The sequence below is a fragment of the Cervus elaphus genome, chromosome 1 (genome assembly GCF_910594005.1).
Source record: "Cervus elaphus chromosome 1, mCerEla1.1, whole genome shotgun sequence".
In the NCBI taxonomy this organism is placed as follows: domain Eukaryota; kingdom Metazoa; phylum Chordata; class Mammalia; order Artiodactyla; family Cervidae; genus Cervus; species Cervus elaphus.
In genome coordinates this window covers 72,386,357-72,401,343 of record NC_057815.1, presented here as the reverse complement: position 1 = coordinate 72,401,343, position 14,987 = coordinate 72,386,357, and the positions used below count along the sequence as shown (strand labels likewise).

Genomic DNA, 14,987 nt, shown 5'->3' with positions numbered 1-14,987 from the left:
ACTTTCAGTCAAGTAAACTCATCTCCATAAAGACCATATTTGGGACTTCAGGTAGCATTTGTGTCATAGTCGAGCCATCTCTAAAATCACATGACTCATGAGCCAGTGCTCTAACTGTATCATCCTGACCTGACTCCCTAAAGAGAGTTTGCTCTAAAATACTTGCTGTTTTCTGAAATGTAATCATGAATCATGTAGATAAACAACCCCCAACTTTAGTATATCTCAATTGAGATATACTAAATTATATAGAATTATATTGTTTCCTTGTCAAAGCACCCACCACTGGTTTAGGAAGTATTACCTAAAAAGAAAAAGAAAAAAGCCTTAAAATTATAGAGAGTGGCCAACCGCAGGTTGGTAAAGGAGTATTGAACACCTAAAGTGGATTATGAGAGTTATCTGTAGGAAGTTTCTTGGGCACAGCTACCGTAAGGCTTTTTGTCTCAGCCTCTTACAATGTCCAAAATATTTCACTCGCTTTTATTGACTAAAATTTTCCCAATTTAAATTCTGAAATGTTATTGGATTATTACCGTTCATAATTTAGTATAACCACTTACCTGACGTTTTCCATACTTAAGGCTTAGTAGGCTTGAGGAAAGAGAAATAATTTTAGGTGGTAAATTAGAAAACATTTGGGCATGTGCACAAAAGGCTTAGGAAATGGGAGACTGCAATAACTTTTCTACACTCTTGCACTAGGATGAAGCTTATACCAAGATTGGGTGAAGGTGAGAAATTTTTTTTTTTTTTTTTTTGCTGCACCAGGCGTCATCTTAGTTCCCTGAACCGTGTCACTTGCTTTGAAAGTGTGGAGCTGTAACCACTGGACTGCTGAGGAATTCCCCAAGAAATTTTTATTGTATGCAACTCCAAACACTGGAGTTGTTGGACACAGTTGGACAGTTTGTGACAGTGGACAACTCCAAACACTGAACTAGTTTGAGACAATGCCTGTCATGGTGGTCTAGAATGGAGAATTTATAAGCAAATAAATAAATGGAATTGTTACTAATTAATGCTATGACAGAGACTGTTGGAGGTGAAGAGTATCTGTCTTTAAATGTGATGCTTCGAGAAAGCCTCCCTGAAAAAGTGACACTTAAGCAAAAATGGACCAAATTAATGTATTTTCACAGTATTATATACAAGTTGGATAGACCAAGAAGCTATTATTATAATAAAATATGTTCTGAGACATTCAGTTTCCAAGGAAACTTGAAACTTATCTCACTTGTAAGTTATAGACTACCTGTACCAGAATACTTGTTTTTCAAATTATTTCTGTACATACCACTTCATATTTTTTAAGCATTAAAACTCTTTAACACCAATATAAAATAAGTTTTATTAATATTGATTTAACTTTAATATTCTTAAAAGAATCTGAGGTACAGTTTGTATTGTCTTCCCCAGGAGCTCAGTACAGAACTTCATTGCCACCATCTTCACCTCCAGAACAAAGATTTGAAAGCACAAATTAAACATATGATGGATCTAGCTTCTCTTCAAGAACAGCAACACAGGCAGACAGAAGCGTAAGTACATGGGTTTACCTGTTCTAAAAATTTTAGCACTGTAGACCTAAGGAACCTGAAGCATAGAAGTTTAGGTTTCCATTGCCAAAAAATTCAGTTTTATCCAGTACAAAATACAGTACTATTTAAATGTCTGCCAGCATCAGAAAGCATGCTGAGTTAGAAAACACAGAGCAAGTGTAAAGGATGTGGTTCTTCTCCTCTGATTTTTTTTACAGTACTTTATAGTTTCGAAAACACTTTTTTAATTTATTGTTTTTATGCAATATGTGTCATATAATACAAAATTCCAAAGATCCCTCTACAGTGAAAAGGAGCCTGTCTTCTACCTGTCCTCTGGCCATCCTTTCCCCCTCTTAGAAACTACTACTATAAATACCAACTGAATTTTTAAGTAGACAGTTTTTAAGCATTCATAATTCCAGGATGATTTTTTGCTATCATTAAAATGAAGTCATTTTAAAAAATATATTTTTTAACGTCCTGTCCCAATTTTTAAGTGATTCTATACTATCTCATTCATGCTCTAACTCAGTAGTAGCTCCTTTTAATTTTTGAAACATAATAGTAAAAAAGTATGCCTTGATCTTTATTTTTATTACATTGGATATGTCAGTCAGCTTCCTTAGGTGTTACTTTCATGCTCTGTAAAAATAACAAATTTATTTCTCTAAAGGCTTTCTGCCAGTCTAAAATTCTACTGGAGTTCTTCTAGTGTTCTCAAATAACAATAATTAATTTTCCATACTTTTGATTTAAGGGAAATTATATTAGCATAATTACTTTTAAAAAGAAGAAGAAAAAAGGAAAAACTTCAGGGAAATATTATCCTATGGATAGAAGCTCACCCTGCTCTCCCCATACTTCCTACGTTTATACACAGAGCAAATATTGAACATCCATTTACTTGCACTCACACCCCCTGCAAGAGCTAAAAGTTATCAAAGAAACATAAATTTATTTCAACCATACTGTATTTGGCATAATAAAAATAGATTAATATATTTAATATAAATTTTTGCCTCAAAATGGGCAAAAATTCTCTTATTTATTTAGAAAACTGATGAACTAAAACAGAGACAATACAATATAGTAGAAAGAGTATGAGTTTTGAAGTTGGTCTTGAGTTCTACTTTATGTAAGCAGGATAACCTTGCATAAATTATCCTGCCTCACTAACCTTTAGTTTTCTTATCTGTTCAATTGTAACACTTTCCTTGTAACAAGTTTGTAAGAATTAAATAACAAAAAGTAACAGTCTGAGTTTATAGAGTGAAGACCAAAAAAAAAAATGATTGTGTATATATTCAAAGTGCTGAAAGAAAAAAATTTCAACTATGAAGACTACCTAGCAAAGTTATCAATAAGAATTGAACAAGAAATAAGAGTTTTCCAGATGACCAAGAGTTAAAGGAGTTCATCACCACTAAACTGGCCTTTTAAGAAATGTTAAAGGGACTCCTTTAAGTTGAAAAGCAGAGCCACTAATTAGTAACAAGAAAAATGTGAAAGTATAAATCTCACTGGTAAAAGTGAACATATAGTAAAGGTAGTGTTTTAATCACTTAGAATGCTGGTATGAAGGTTAAAATAAAGTAGTGAAAATAGCTGTAACTGTAAATAATAATAATTACTTAAGGAATATACAAGATAAGAAAATATAAAATAGGAGGTGTTTTCACAGAACTAGAATGAATAATTCTAAAATTCGTGTGGAACTGGGAAAGACTCTGAATAACCAGAGCATTCCTGAGAAGGACAAAGTTTGAGAGATCACACTTTCAGATTTAAAACTGCATTACAAAGCAGTCGTGATCAAAACAGTATGTACTGGTGTGAAAACAGACACATAGATCAATGGAACAGAATAGAGAGCCCAGAAATAAACCCATGCATATATGGTCAGTTAATTTACAACCAAGTAGCCAAGAATATCCAATTAGTGGTTTAGTCACTAAGTCGTGTCCTGCTCTTGCAACCCCATGGACTGTAGCCTGCCAGGCTCTTCTGTCCATGGGATTCTCCAGGCAAGAATACTGGCGGGGGTTGCCATTTCCTTTTCCAGGGGATCTTCCTGACCTAGAGATCAAACCCAGGTCTCCCATGTTGCAGGCAGATTCTTTACTATCTGAGCCATCAGAGAAGCCCCAAATGAATACATAAATACATACAAATAAACATATGCCATACATACATGCCTACATGGCATATGTCTGGGTCTCTAAGACCACCTCCATGTTTGATACTTTACTGGAATGACTCACAGAATCCATCAGATGGCTGACCCCATGGTGGTGGTTAGTTGCTCATTTATGTCTGATTGTTTCCAACTCCATGGACTGTATAGCCCCCCAGGATCCTCTGTTATGATTTATTAGAGTAAAAGCAGGCAAGACAGAATCAACAAAAGGAAGAGGTGAATGGGGCAAAGTACAAAGGAAATCACTTGGTTGCAGGCATTTGGGTCTTCATCCTGTGGACCATACAGGATGTGTTTAAGTCCTCCAGCAAAAGTTGTGATGACCCATGTGAAATGGTGTTTACTTTGGAATGTTATTATGCTGACACTTAGTGCCCTGGGTTTTCATTGGGAGCTGGTTGCATAGGTACTCTCTGCCAAGCATGATGGCCCAAAATTCTAACCTTTCTAAAAGGAAAGCAGTTGTTCAGCATAAACCACATTGTTTATACAAAGAGTTAAATACAGTGAGCCACTCTTAATAGTTCTGAGAATTATCTGAACTTCTCAAAATCTGTGTTTCAAGATACCACCCAAGGACCAACCTTGTTGACAAGCCTTTCAAAGGATGTCAGCTTCAGACCTGCTGTGTTAACTCTTCTCTGTATAGCAGCTGATTAGTATAGGTGCTCAACAAATAATTGTTTTTATTAACTTTCTGATTAAGAAGTTTTCCTTACAATTGTTACCTACTGTGCTTAAATGGAGTACTCCCCACAATCACCAAAAAGAAAAAATATCACAAACTATTTATTTGTACAGCTACCTAAATATTTAAGATTCCTAGATAATAAAGCAGTTATTTCCCAGTGTGTTAAAATTTAAATGCCTATTTTCCCACTGTCTTATCCATACTTCAAATGGTTCTGTTCTTCTGGACATCATGAGTAATATGGAACACCAGGACTAAGTTATTTTAAGTTATTCATGTTGTCTGACATCTTGTTGGTATAAAAGTTAGGAACCATCTATAACTTTTTAGTTGCTGGCATTTCTTCAGCAAATATTCTTCATGGAGGTCTAATACATAAAAAATGTTTAGTACTCCCCTGACTGACAGCAGCGGGATAGACTTTGAATCAGAGCTGAGCATCCAGCATCCCGTCTTTTTCTTATATCCACCATGTGCTGTGCTGTGCTGTGCTTAGTCACTGAATCATGTCCAACTCTTTACAATCCATGGACTATAACCCACCAGCCTCCACTGTCCATGGGATTCTCCAGGCAAGAATATTGGAGTGGGTTGCCATGCTGTCCTCCAAGAGATCTTCCAAACCCAGGGATCAAATCCAGGACTCCTGCATTGCTGCAGATTTTTTTTTATCATCTGAGCCACCAGGGAAGCCCAAGAATACTGGAGTGGGTAGCTATCCCTTCTCCAGGGGATCTTCCTGACCCAGGAATTGAGCACGGGTCTCCTGCATTGCAGGCGGATTCTTTACCAGCTGAGCTACCAGAGAAGCCCTATACCCACCATACTTTTCTGCAGTTTTCTCCTTTGAATGCCTTTGAAAATTATTGCTTTAGCTCATAAAGAACTAACTTCAAGGAGAGGTGAGTTTTGTTCATTTGTTAATTTTTTTTAATCTTATATACCTAAGATGAGCTTCATCATTTGACAGAGTGTATTAATATTTCATTTCAATCTCATAATATTTAGTAACAATAGCAACACTTTTCTTTTTTCTGCTGTGCTGTCTTTATTGCTACATGCAGGCTTTCTCTAGTTGGGATGAGCAGGAGCTTCTCATATAGTGGCTTCTCTTGTAGAGCATGGGCTGTAGGCACAGGGACTCAGTAGTTGCAGCTCATGGGCTCTAGAGTGTAGGCTCAGTAGTTGTGGCACATAGGCTTATTTGCCCCTTGGCATGTGGAGTCTTCCCAGACCAGAGATCCAACCTGTGCTCACTGCATTATGAGGCAGATTCATAACCAGGGAAGTCCACAACACAGTTTTTGATTCTTAAATAACATTATGCTTTGTAAAAGTCTTTTATATGAAATTTAGTTCTGAAAACAGTCCCCTGTTGAAAGTAGTGGCTGTCCAATTGTACCCCATATTATAGAGGAGAAACTTCAGTTAGTACTTTATCCAAGGTCAAATAGAAGCAAGTGAAGACTAGCCGACACTGCAGCCTGGTTCTTATAATTCCCATACAAAGTACTGTCCAATCTATATTTAATGTGTTAAAGATATTTGATGAGAGGTATTTGATTGAAATTTCTAAAGGAAGATGTACAGTGAACTTTTTAATCATCTGCTAATACTTTGAATCACAATCTGGAATCAGGATTGCTGGGAGAAATATCAACAACCTCAGATATGCAGATGGTGCCACTTTAATGACAGAAAGTAAAGAGGAACTGAAGAGCCTCTTGATGAAGGTGAAAGAGGAGAGTGAAAAAGCTGGCTTAAAACTCAACATTCAGAAAACTGAGATCTTGACACCCGGTCCTATCACTTCATGGCAAACAGATGGGGAAAATGTTGAAAAAGTGCCAGATTTCATTTTCTTGGGCTCCAAAATCAATGTCGACGGTGACTGCAGCCAAAAAATTAAAAGACACTTGCTCCTTGGAAGAACAGCTATGACAAACCTAGACAGTGTATTAAAAAGCAGAGACATCACTGTGCCAACAAAGATCTGTATAGTCAAAGCTATGATTTTTCCAGTAGTCATGTATGGATCCGGAGAAGGCAATGGCAACCCCACTCCAGTACTCATGGGAAAATCCCATGGACAGAGGAATCTGGTAGGCTGCAGTCCATGGGGTCGCTAAGAGTTAGACACGACTGAGCGACTTCACTTTCACTTTTCACTTTCATGCATTGGAGAAGGAAACGGCACCCAACTCCAGTGTTCTTGCCTGGAGAATCCCAGGGACGGGGAAGCCTGGTGGGCTGCTGTCTATGGGGTCGCACAGAGCTGGACATGACTGAAGCGACTTAGCAGCAGCAGCAGCATGTGTGGATGTGGGGCTACCCTGGTAGCACAGCTGGTAAAGAATCGACCTCCAATGCAGGAGACCCTGGTTCAATTCCTGGGTCAGGAAGATTCCCCTGGAGAAGTGATAGGCTACCCACTCCAGTATTCTTGGGCTTTCCTGGTGGTTCAGACGGTTAAGAATCTGCCTGCAATGTAGGAGACCTGTTTGATTCCTGGGTTGGGAAGATACCCTGGAGGAGGGTATGGCAACCCACTCCAATATTCTTGCCTGGAGAATGCCCATGGACAGAGGAGCCTGGTGGGCTACAGTCCATGGTGTTGCAAAGAGTCAGACACAACTTGGCGACTAAGAACATATTACACATACATGTGTGGATGTAAGAGATGGACCATAAAGAAGTCTGAGCACCAGAAAATTGATGCTTTCACACTGTGGTGTTGAAGACTCTTGCAAGTCCCTTGAACTACACGGAGATCAAAACCAGTCAATCCTAAAGGAAATCAACCCCCAATATTCATTGGAAGGAGTGATGCTAAAGCTGGAGCTCCAATACTTTGGCCACCTGATGCAAAGAGCTGACTCACTGGAAAAGACCCTGATGTTAGGAAAGACTAAGGCAAGGGGAGAAGAGGGTGACAGGATGAGATGGTTGGATGGCATCACTGACTCAATGGACATAAGTTTGAGCAAACTCAGGGAGATAGTGAAGGACAGAGAAGCCTGGCATGCTGCAGTTCATGGCAAAGAGTGGCATCTTTGCTCATGCTGTAGCAAAGAGTTAGACACAACTTGGTGACTGAACAACAACAAATACTTTGGATGTTACATAAATCTGTAATACTGTATTTAAAATTTAGTATTTATCTCTCTATTCTTGTCACTTTCTATATGTAGAGTATTGAATGCATTACTTCCGGCCCTAAGAAAGCAGTACTGTGCTTTAAAAGAATCTGGCCTGTTAAATGCTACTTTTGAGTCTGACATCAAAGAAATTGAACATTTGGTCGAGAGGAAGAAAGTGGTGGTTTGGGCTGATCAAACTAGTGAACCTGCAAAGCAAAATAATCTGCCAGAAGTTTCTGTTCTTATGACCTTTCCACAACTTGGACCAGTTCATTCTTCTCCTTGTTGTAAGTACAGCTTTTATTTCATTAAGTGTTTAAACATTGTTTATAAAGATTAATCTTTGTAATATCAATCAGTAGAGCAGTTAATTTTTTAGTAGTTTTGCTATTTTGTGAGAATGGGAGAATTAATTTCAGAATCATTTCAGTTAACTGCTATCTTTCAAAGGTATAAAAGGAAGTATGCTTGATGTTCTAAATAATGCTAGCAGTGAAGTTATTTTATCTGTTTTTGATAAGATAATTTTATTTCCACCCTCTTTAAAACTTTACCTGTATTAGAAACTGAAGATTATGATTAAGAATATTATGTTATGTAATAAATAACAATCTTGTAGGTTCTTAAGATCAACTGACAGTGTTGAATTTACCATTTTTCTGTTGGCAGATCACTTACTATCTCTCCTTTCATAAAAGTTGCATGGGGCGTTTTAATTGAAAAACTAACATATAATCTCTGTTTTAAAATATTCTGATAATATAGAAGTAGAATGCCCTCTTCAGCTTTTCCCAGAACCTCAGTCTTCTATGCGAGGTTAGAGATAAATGCTTATTAACAGTTTGGTTATCTTTACAGTGTGTATATGATATTTGTATCAGATAATCTAACTTTTAAGCTATTTGTTACATTTTAACCATTTTTCAGGTACATATATAAAGAATCTAGCATTTTTTTAATAGCTGTGAGAATTGTACAATCATTTACTTAACCATTGTTCTGTTGGTGAACGGTGCATGTCAGAGAACACACCTGTATACAGTAGTCCTCCCTTCTCTACTGTTTCACTTTTCACCATTTCAGTTACCTGAAGTAAACTGAAGTCCAAAAATGTTCAATGGACATTTTCAGAAATAAATACTTCATCAGTTTTAAATTGCACACCATTCTGAGTATCATAAAATTTCATGTGGTTCTACTCTGTCCTGCCCAAGATATGAACCATCTCTTTATCCATCATATTCTTCCTGTTTGTCACTTAGTAGTCATCTTGGTTATCAGATCAGCTGTCACAGTATTGCAGTACTTGTTTTTAAGTAACCTGTATTTTAGTTAATAACCCCAAAGTGCAGAAGTGATGCTAGCAATTCAGTAATGCCATAGAGAATCCATTAAGAGCTTCCTTTTAGATACAAAAGTGAAAGTTTGGGGCTTAATTAGGAAAGAAAAATAAATCACATGGGAGGTGCTAAAATTTGGGGGAAGAACAGCTATTCTATCCATGAAATCATGAAGAAGGAAGAAGAAATTCAGGTTAGTTTTGCTCTTGGACCTCAAATTGCAAAAATTACTGTCAGAATGCATAAGTGATTAGTTAAGATGGAAAAGGCATTAACTTTGTACAATAAGATATTTTGAGACAGAGTCCACATTTGCAAACTTTTATTACATTATGTTCTTAGAATTATTGCCTAATTTATAAATTACACTTTACCTTAGGTAGGTATTGCAAGCATTCATGCAAAGTTGCTTTGTGCATGTGTGCGTGCTAAGTCACTTCCATCATGTCTGACTCTTTGCGACCCTATGGGCTGCAGCCTGCCAGGCTCCTCTGTCCAGGGGATTCTCCAGGTAAGAAGAGGCATTAAAAAAAAAAAAAAAAAAATAGGAAATATATGCTGCAGTGCTGTCTGGTTTCAGGTATCCACTAAGAGTCTAGGAATGTTTCCTCCCATGGGGTAAGGGGAGACTACTGTGTTAACATTTCTACCTGTGTACCCATTTCATAGGAATCAGTTTCCTGGATCAGAGGATAAATAACTTAAAAAAATGATCTGTCAGGCTCCAAAAATTTTCATATATAAACATTTATGAGATTTTACAGTTACAAATCTTTATGTCTCTTCTTCACCTTAACCCAACGTAAGAACAGCAACACTAATGTATATTCTTTTTAAATTTGAAACTCATTTTTACTGATTTCAATTCTCTGAAGTTTGTGAAGATTTCTTTAAAGCCAGCATAGAGTTGGTATAAATGTTTCAATTATGTTTTTAAAGAATATATTAAGTTAGGTCAAATTGGCTGTGTTCTTCAAATCATGTTCTTACTGACTAATTTTTTAATTCATGTTCTGTCATATACTGAGGTGAACTGTTAACAATTTCATCTATTACTGTTGGATTTTTCCATTTATATCAGTCTTCTATTGCTGCCCTAAGAAATTAGCACAAACATATCAATTTAAAATAACACTGGCTTATTATCTCAAAGTTCTTTAGATCGGAAGTCCAGCAGGCTCAGCTAGTTACTCTGCCTCTAGTTTTAGGGGCTAAAATCAAGATGTCAGCCAACTGGGTCTCCTGCTTGGAGATTCTGGGGGAGAATGTGCTTCTATTGTTAGCTGAATTCAGTTCTGTGTGGCTGTAGGGCTGAGGTCTCTGTTTTCTTATTGACTATTAGCCAGATAGATCAAATTCAGAGCAAGTCTGAACTTGCTCAAGTACCTGGCATTGTACAGACACTCCATTTTTTAGAGGTCACCTCTGTTCTCTGCCTGGAGAATCCCATGGACAGAGGAGCCTGGTGGGCTGCAGTCCACGGGGTCGCAAAGAGTCGGACATGACTGAGCGACTTCACTATCACTATCTGTTCTCTAGCATGTGACTCCCTTCATCACTTCATCTCCTAGCCAACAAAAGCAAGCCATTCTCATGCTTTGAATCTCTCCTAGCTTTCCTTCTGCCTATCTCTCCTGCTTAGAGTCAGTGAAAGTTTTTGTTTTTAAAAGCTCCTATGATGACACTGAGCCCACCAGGTAATCTAAGATAATCTCCCTATCTTATATTTCAAAACCTCAATTAGATCTTAAAATGTATTTGTCTGTCTTAAGTTTCTTGAAGACTGTTTTGCTGGGTATAGAATTCCAATGTGATATTCTTTTCTTTTAGCACTTTAAAGACATTGTTTCATTATCTTCTGGTTTTCACTGTTGGTTTTGAAGCCAACTTTCATTCTAAATGTTGCTCCCTTGAATATAATCTGACTTCTTTTCTGGCTTCCTAAAATGTTTTCTCTTTGTCTTTGGGTCTTAGTAGTTTTGCTATACAGTGCCTAGATGTACTTTTATTTCTACGTCTCTTACTGGGTTCACAGAGACGTTCACAAATTCAGTTTTGTGAATGAATTTGTGTCTGTACTGTTTTTTATCAGTTTTTTAAAGTTCTTAACCATTGTATCTTCAAATGTTGCTTCTGCCACTTTTGTTCTCTTTTTTGCTTCTGAGGCTCCAGTTATACTGCATGTTATCTTCTTACTCTCTTATCCATGCCTTTGCTTTCTTCTGCTTTTCATTGTTTTTTCTTTTCCTGGAAATTTCTTTTCACATATTTTAGTTTCTCTTTAAATTAGTGTCAAATGGGTCTTAAATCCATCAAGTTCTCCATTTCACTTATATTTCAGTTCTAGAATTTCCATTTGATTCTTTTTTATAGTTCCCATTTCTTTGCAAAAATTTTCACTGAATACAGTAGGTGAAATCTGTGTCTGAGAATTCCCAAGCCTAGAACCTTCTAGGTCTGTTTCTGTTCTCTTTCTGCTGGATTTCTTTCATGTGCTTTGTCTTGAATGCATGCTAATTTTTGTACATCACACATATATTTTCAGAATTGTTTATAAAATTCTTTAAAGCTTCTGATGATAATGTCTTCCTCAATGAGGATTTGCATTTGCTCATTCCAGACTCCTTGTGTGGTTAGCAGTCTGAAATTGTTTCAGTACAATTTTAGAGCCTGAGATAATTTGAAACTTGTGAACTTCCACTTCTGCAAGGACCTGACTACTCCCAGTTTACCCTCTTCAGTTTAGCTGTGTCTGAACTCAACTCAAGGAGGGTTTACAGAGAACTCTATAGTAGGCCTTAAATTCGTTCTTGCATTCCTATTCTACAAAGCTCTCAACAGTGTTGCTAAGCTTTTCTGCCACCTCCTCCAGCATCAGCAAATCACCTCAAGGGAGAAATAGCTATAAATGCAGAGATTACTCTCCTGAGCCTTCAACTTCTTCCTGAAACTTGCCTATAATTCTTCACAATCTTGTTAGCTCTCCTGTGCCTTCTAGCATATGTTTTTTATATTTTGCCCAGATTTTTTACTTGCATTCCATAGGCAGGTTGCTCTGAATTACCTTGGTCTCTGTTATCAGGTTTCCTATACATCTGTACATTAAGATGACAGGCAAGTTGCAGATGTATGTATATTCTTTTTCTCTTAATAAAGCATTATCATCATTAGAACTGACCTAGTTGAGATCTTTAGAAAGAAAAGTTAAGATTTTTTTCAGATTATCTCATTCCTTTGGGGCCTTGATTCCTAATTTATAATGCATTCAAGATGCTGGAGAGGAAATAGAGTTTTAACACCATGATTAAGAAATACCACCTGCTATATGATGATCATTATCCCTTATTTAAAAATCTATATTTCACTTACAATGCAGTTGCAGAGACTATTCTTGTCAACAGTAAAACAAAACTTTTATTTGATTTAATTCTTTTTCATAGCATTCAAAAGGAAAGATGAGGTCATGTTACCTTTATAATTATGATTTTTTTTTAATGTATTAGAAGGTAGGTTTTGTTTTTATTATCTTTTGTTCTTTGTTATTTTAATATTCAAGTGATTTTATAGATTAACTATTTGCTTAGTATGTTTTTTTCATTCCATGAATTATGTATTTTATATTCATTATGAAAAGAGAGTCAAAGATAAATAATAGGGGAGGGGTAAGCAAGTCCACTAATAAATGTTTATTTTTCTTATCTTAGAATATTGAAGTAGTCCATTTAAAAAAGTATAAATAGTGAAATTCATGCTTACATTTCTAAAAACATGAAGCAATGGCCAAATAGCATAAATTGTTTCTTCTTATAACTTTTTTAAAATTTATTTTTAATTTGAGGATAATTGCTTTACAATACTGTGTTGTCTTCTGCCATACAACAGCATGAATCAGTCATACGTATACATACGTCTCCTGTTTCTTAAGCTACCCCCAAGCCCTTCCCACCCCTCTAGGTTGTCACAGAGCACCAGGTTGGACTCCGTGTGTTACACAGCAGCTTCCCACTAGCTATCTATTTTACGTGTAGTAATGTATGTGTTTAAATGCTATTCTTTCAATCCATCCCACCCTCTCCTTCTCCTGCTGTGTCCCAAATCTGTTCTCTTTATCTGCACCTTTATTCCGGCCCTACAAATATGTTTATGGGTACCAGTTTTCTAGATTCCATATATATTTGCTGATATGCAAAATTTGTTTTTCTTTTTCTGACTGACTTCACTCTGTATGATAGGCTGTAGGTTTGTCCACTTCACTAGAGTTGAGTCAGATGTGTTCCTTTTTATGACTGAATAATATTCCATTGTATATATGTACCACAGCTTCTTTATACATTCATCCGTCGATGAACATCTAGGTTGCTTCCACATCCTAGCTATTGTCAGTAGTGCTGCAGTGAACTTTGGGGTATATGTGTCTTTTTCAGTTATGATTTTCTCAGGATCTGCCCTGTCGTGGGATTGCTGGGTCAGATGGTAGTTTTATTCCTAGTTTTTTGAGGAATCTCCATACTGTTCTCCATAGTGGCTGTATCAGTCTTCATTCCCACCAACAGTGCAAGAGGGCTCCCTTTTCTCCACATCCTCTCCAGCATTTATTGTTTGTAAATTTTTTGATGATGGCCATTCTGACTGATGTGAGGTAATACTTCATTGTAGTTTTGGTTTGCATTTCTCTAATAATGAACAGTATTGAGCATCTTTTTATTTGCTTGTTGGCCATCTGTATGTCTTTTTTGGAGAAATGTCTGTTTAGGTCTTCCTTCCAGTTTTTGATTGACTTGTTTGGTTTTCTGGCATTGAACTATATAAGGTGCATATATATTTTGAAGATTAATTCTTTGTCAGTTGTTTCATTTACAGTTATTTTCTCCCATTCCAAGGATTGATTTTTCATCTTTCCTTTGCTGTGCAAAAGCTTTTAAATTTAATTAGGTCCCATTTATTTATTAGTGATTTTATTTCCTTTACTTTCAGAGGTGGGTCAATCAAAGAGGATATTGCTATGATTTATGTCAAAGAGTGTTTTGCCTATGTTTTCTTCTAAAAGTTTTATAGTTTCTGTATTAACATTTAGGTCTTTAATTCATTTTGAATTTTTTTGTGTGTATGGTATTAGGAAGTGTTCTAATTCATTCTTTTATATGTAGCTGTCCATTTTTCCTAGCACCATTTATTGAAGAGGCTTTCTTTTCTCCATTGTATATTCTTGCCTCCTTTGTCCAAGATAAGGTGCCCAAATGTGTGTGGGTTTATTTCTGGGCTTTCTGTCTTGTTCCAGTGATCTGTATTTCACTTTTTGTGCCAATACGATACTGTCTCAATGACTGTAGCTTTGAAGATCATACCATACTGTCTTAATAACTGTAGTCTAAGCTCAGAAAGGTTGATTTTTCCATCTGCATTTTTCTTTCTCAAGATGGCTTTAGCTGTTTGGGGTCTTTTTTGTGTTTTCATATAAATTTTAAAATTTTTTGTTCTAGTTCTGTGAAATGCCACTGGTATTTTGATAGAGGTTGCATTGAATGTAGATTGCTTTGGGCACGATAGTCATTTTCACAGCATTGATTCTTCCAATCCTAGAACATGGTGTGTCTCTCCATCTCTCTGATTTACGTCATCTTTAATTTCTTCCATTAGTGTCTTAGGTTTTTTGTATACAGGTCTTTTGTCTCCTTAGGTAGATTTGTTCCTAGATACTCTCTTCGTTGCAAAGGTGAATGGAATTATTTCCCTAATTTCTCTAGTTTTTCATTGTTAGTATATAGAAATGCCAGGGATTTCTGTGTATTTGTATACTACAACTTTACTAAAATCATTGATTGGCTCTAGTAGTTTTCTGGAGGCATCATTAGGGTTTTCTATGTATAGTATGATGTCATCTGCAAATAGTAAGAGTTTTACTTCTTTTTTGTTTACTTCCTTTTTGATCTGGATTCTTTTTCTTTCTTTTTGCTCTCTGATTGCTGTAGCTAGAACTTCGTGAAACTATATTGAATAATAGTAGTGAGAGTGGGCACTCCTGTCTTGTTCCTGATTTGAGAGGAAATGCTTTCAGTTTTTCATCATTGAGAATAC

At 36.4% G+C, this 14,987-nt stretch overlaps 1 protein-coding gene across 1 annotated transcript in view; it reads left to right on the top strand.

Annotated features, from left to right (window-relative positions):
* The window catches only part of KIF18A (kinesin family member 18A), a 78,850-nt gene that overhangs the window by 34,731 nt on the left and 29,132 nt on the right, over positions 1–14,987 (top strand). Inside the window, exons 12-13 of the mRNA XM_043908374.1 lie at positions 1,420–1,541; positions 7,624–7,859. Of these exons, the coding sequence (XP_043764309.1) occupies positions 1,420–1,541; positions 7,624–7,859 (358 nt within the window). The remainder of the gene's footprint in view (positions 1–1,419; positions 1,542–7,623; positions 7,860–14,987) is intronic.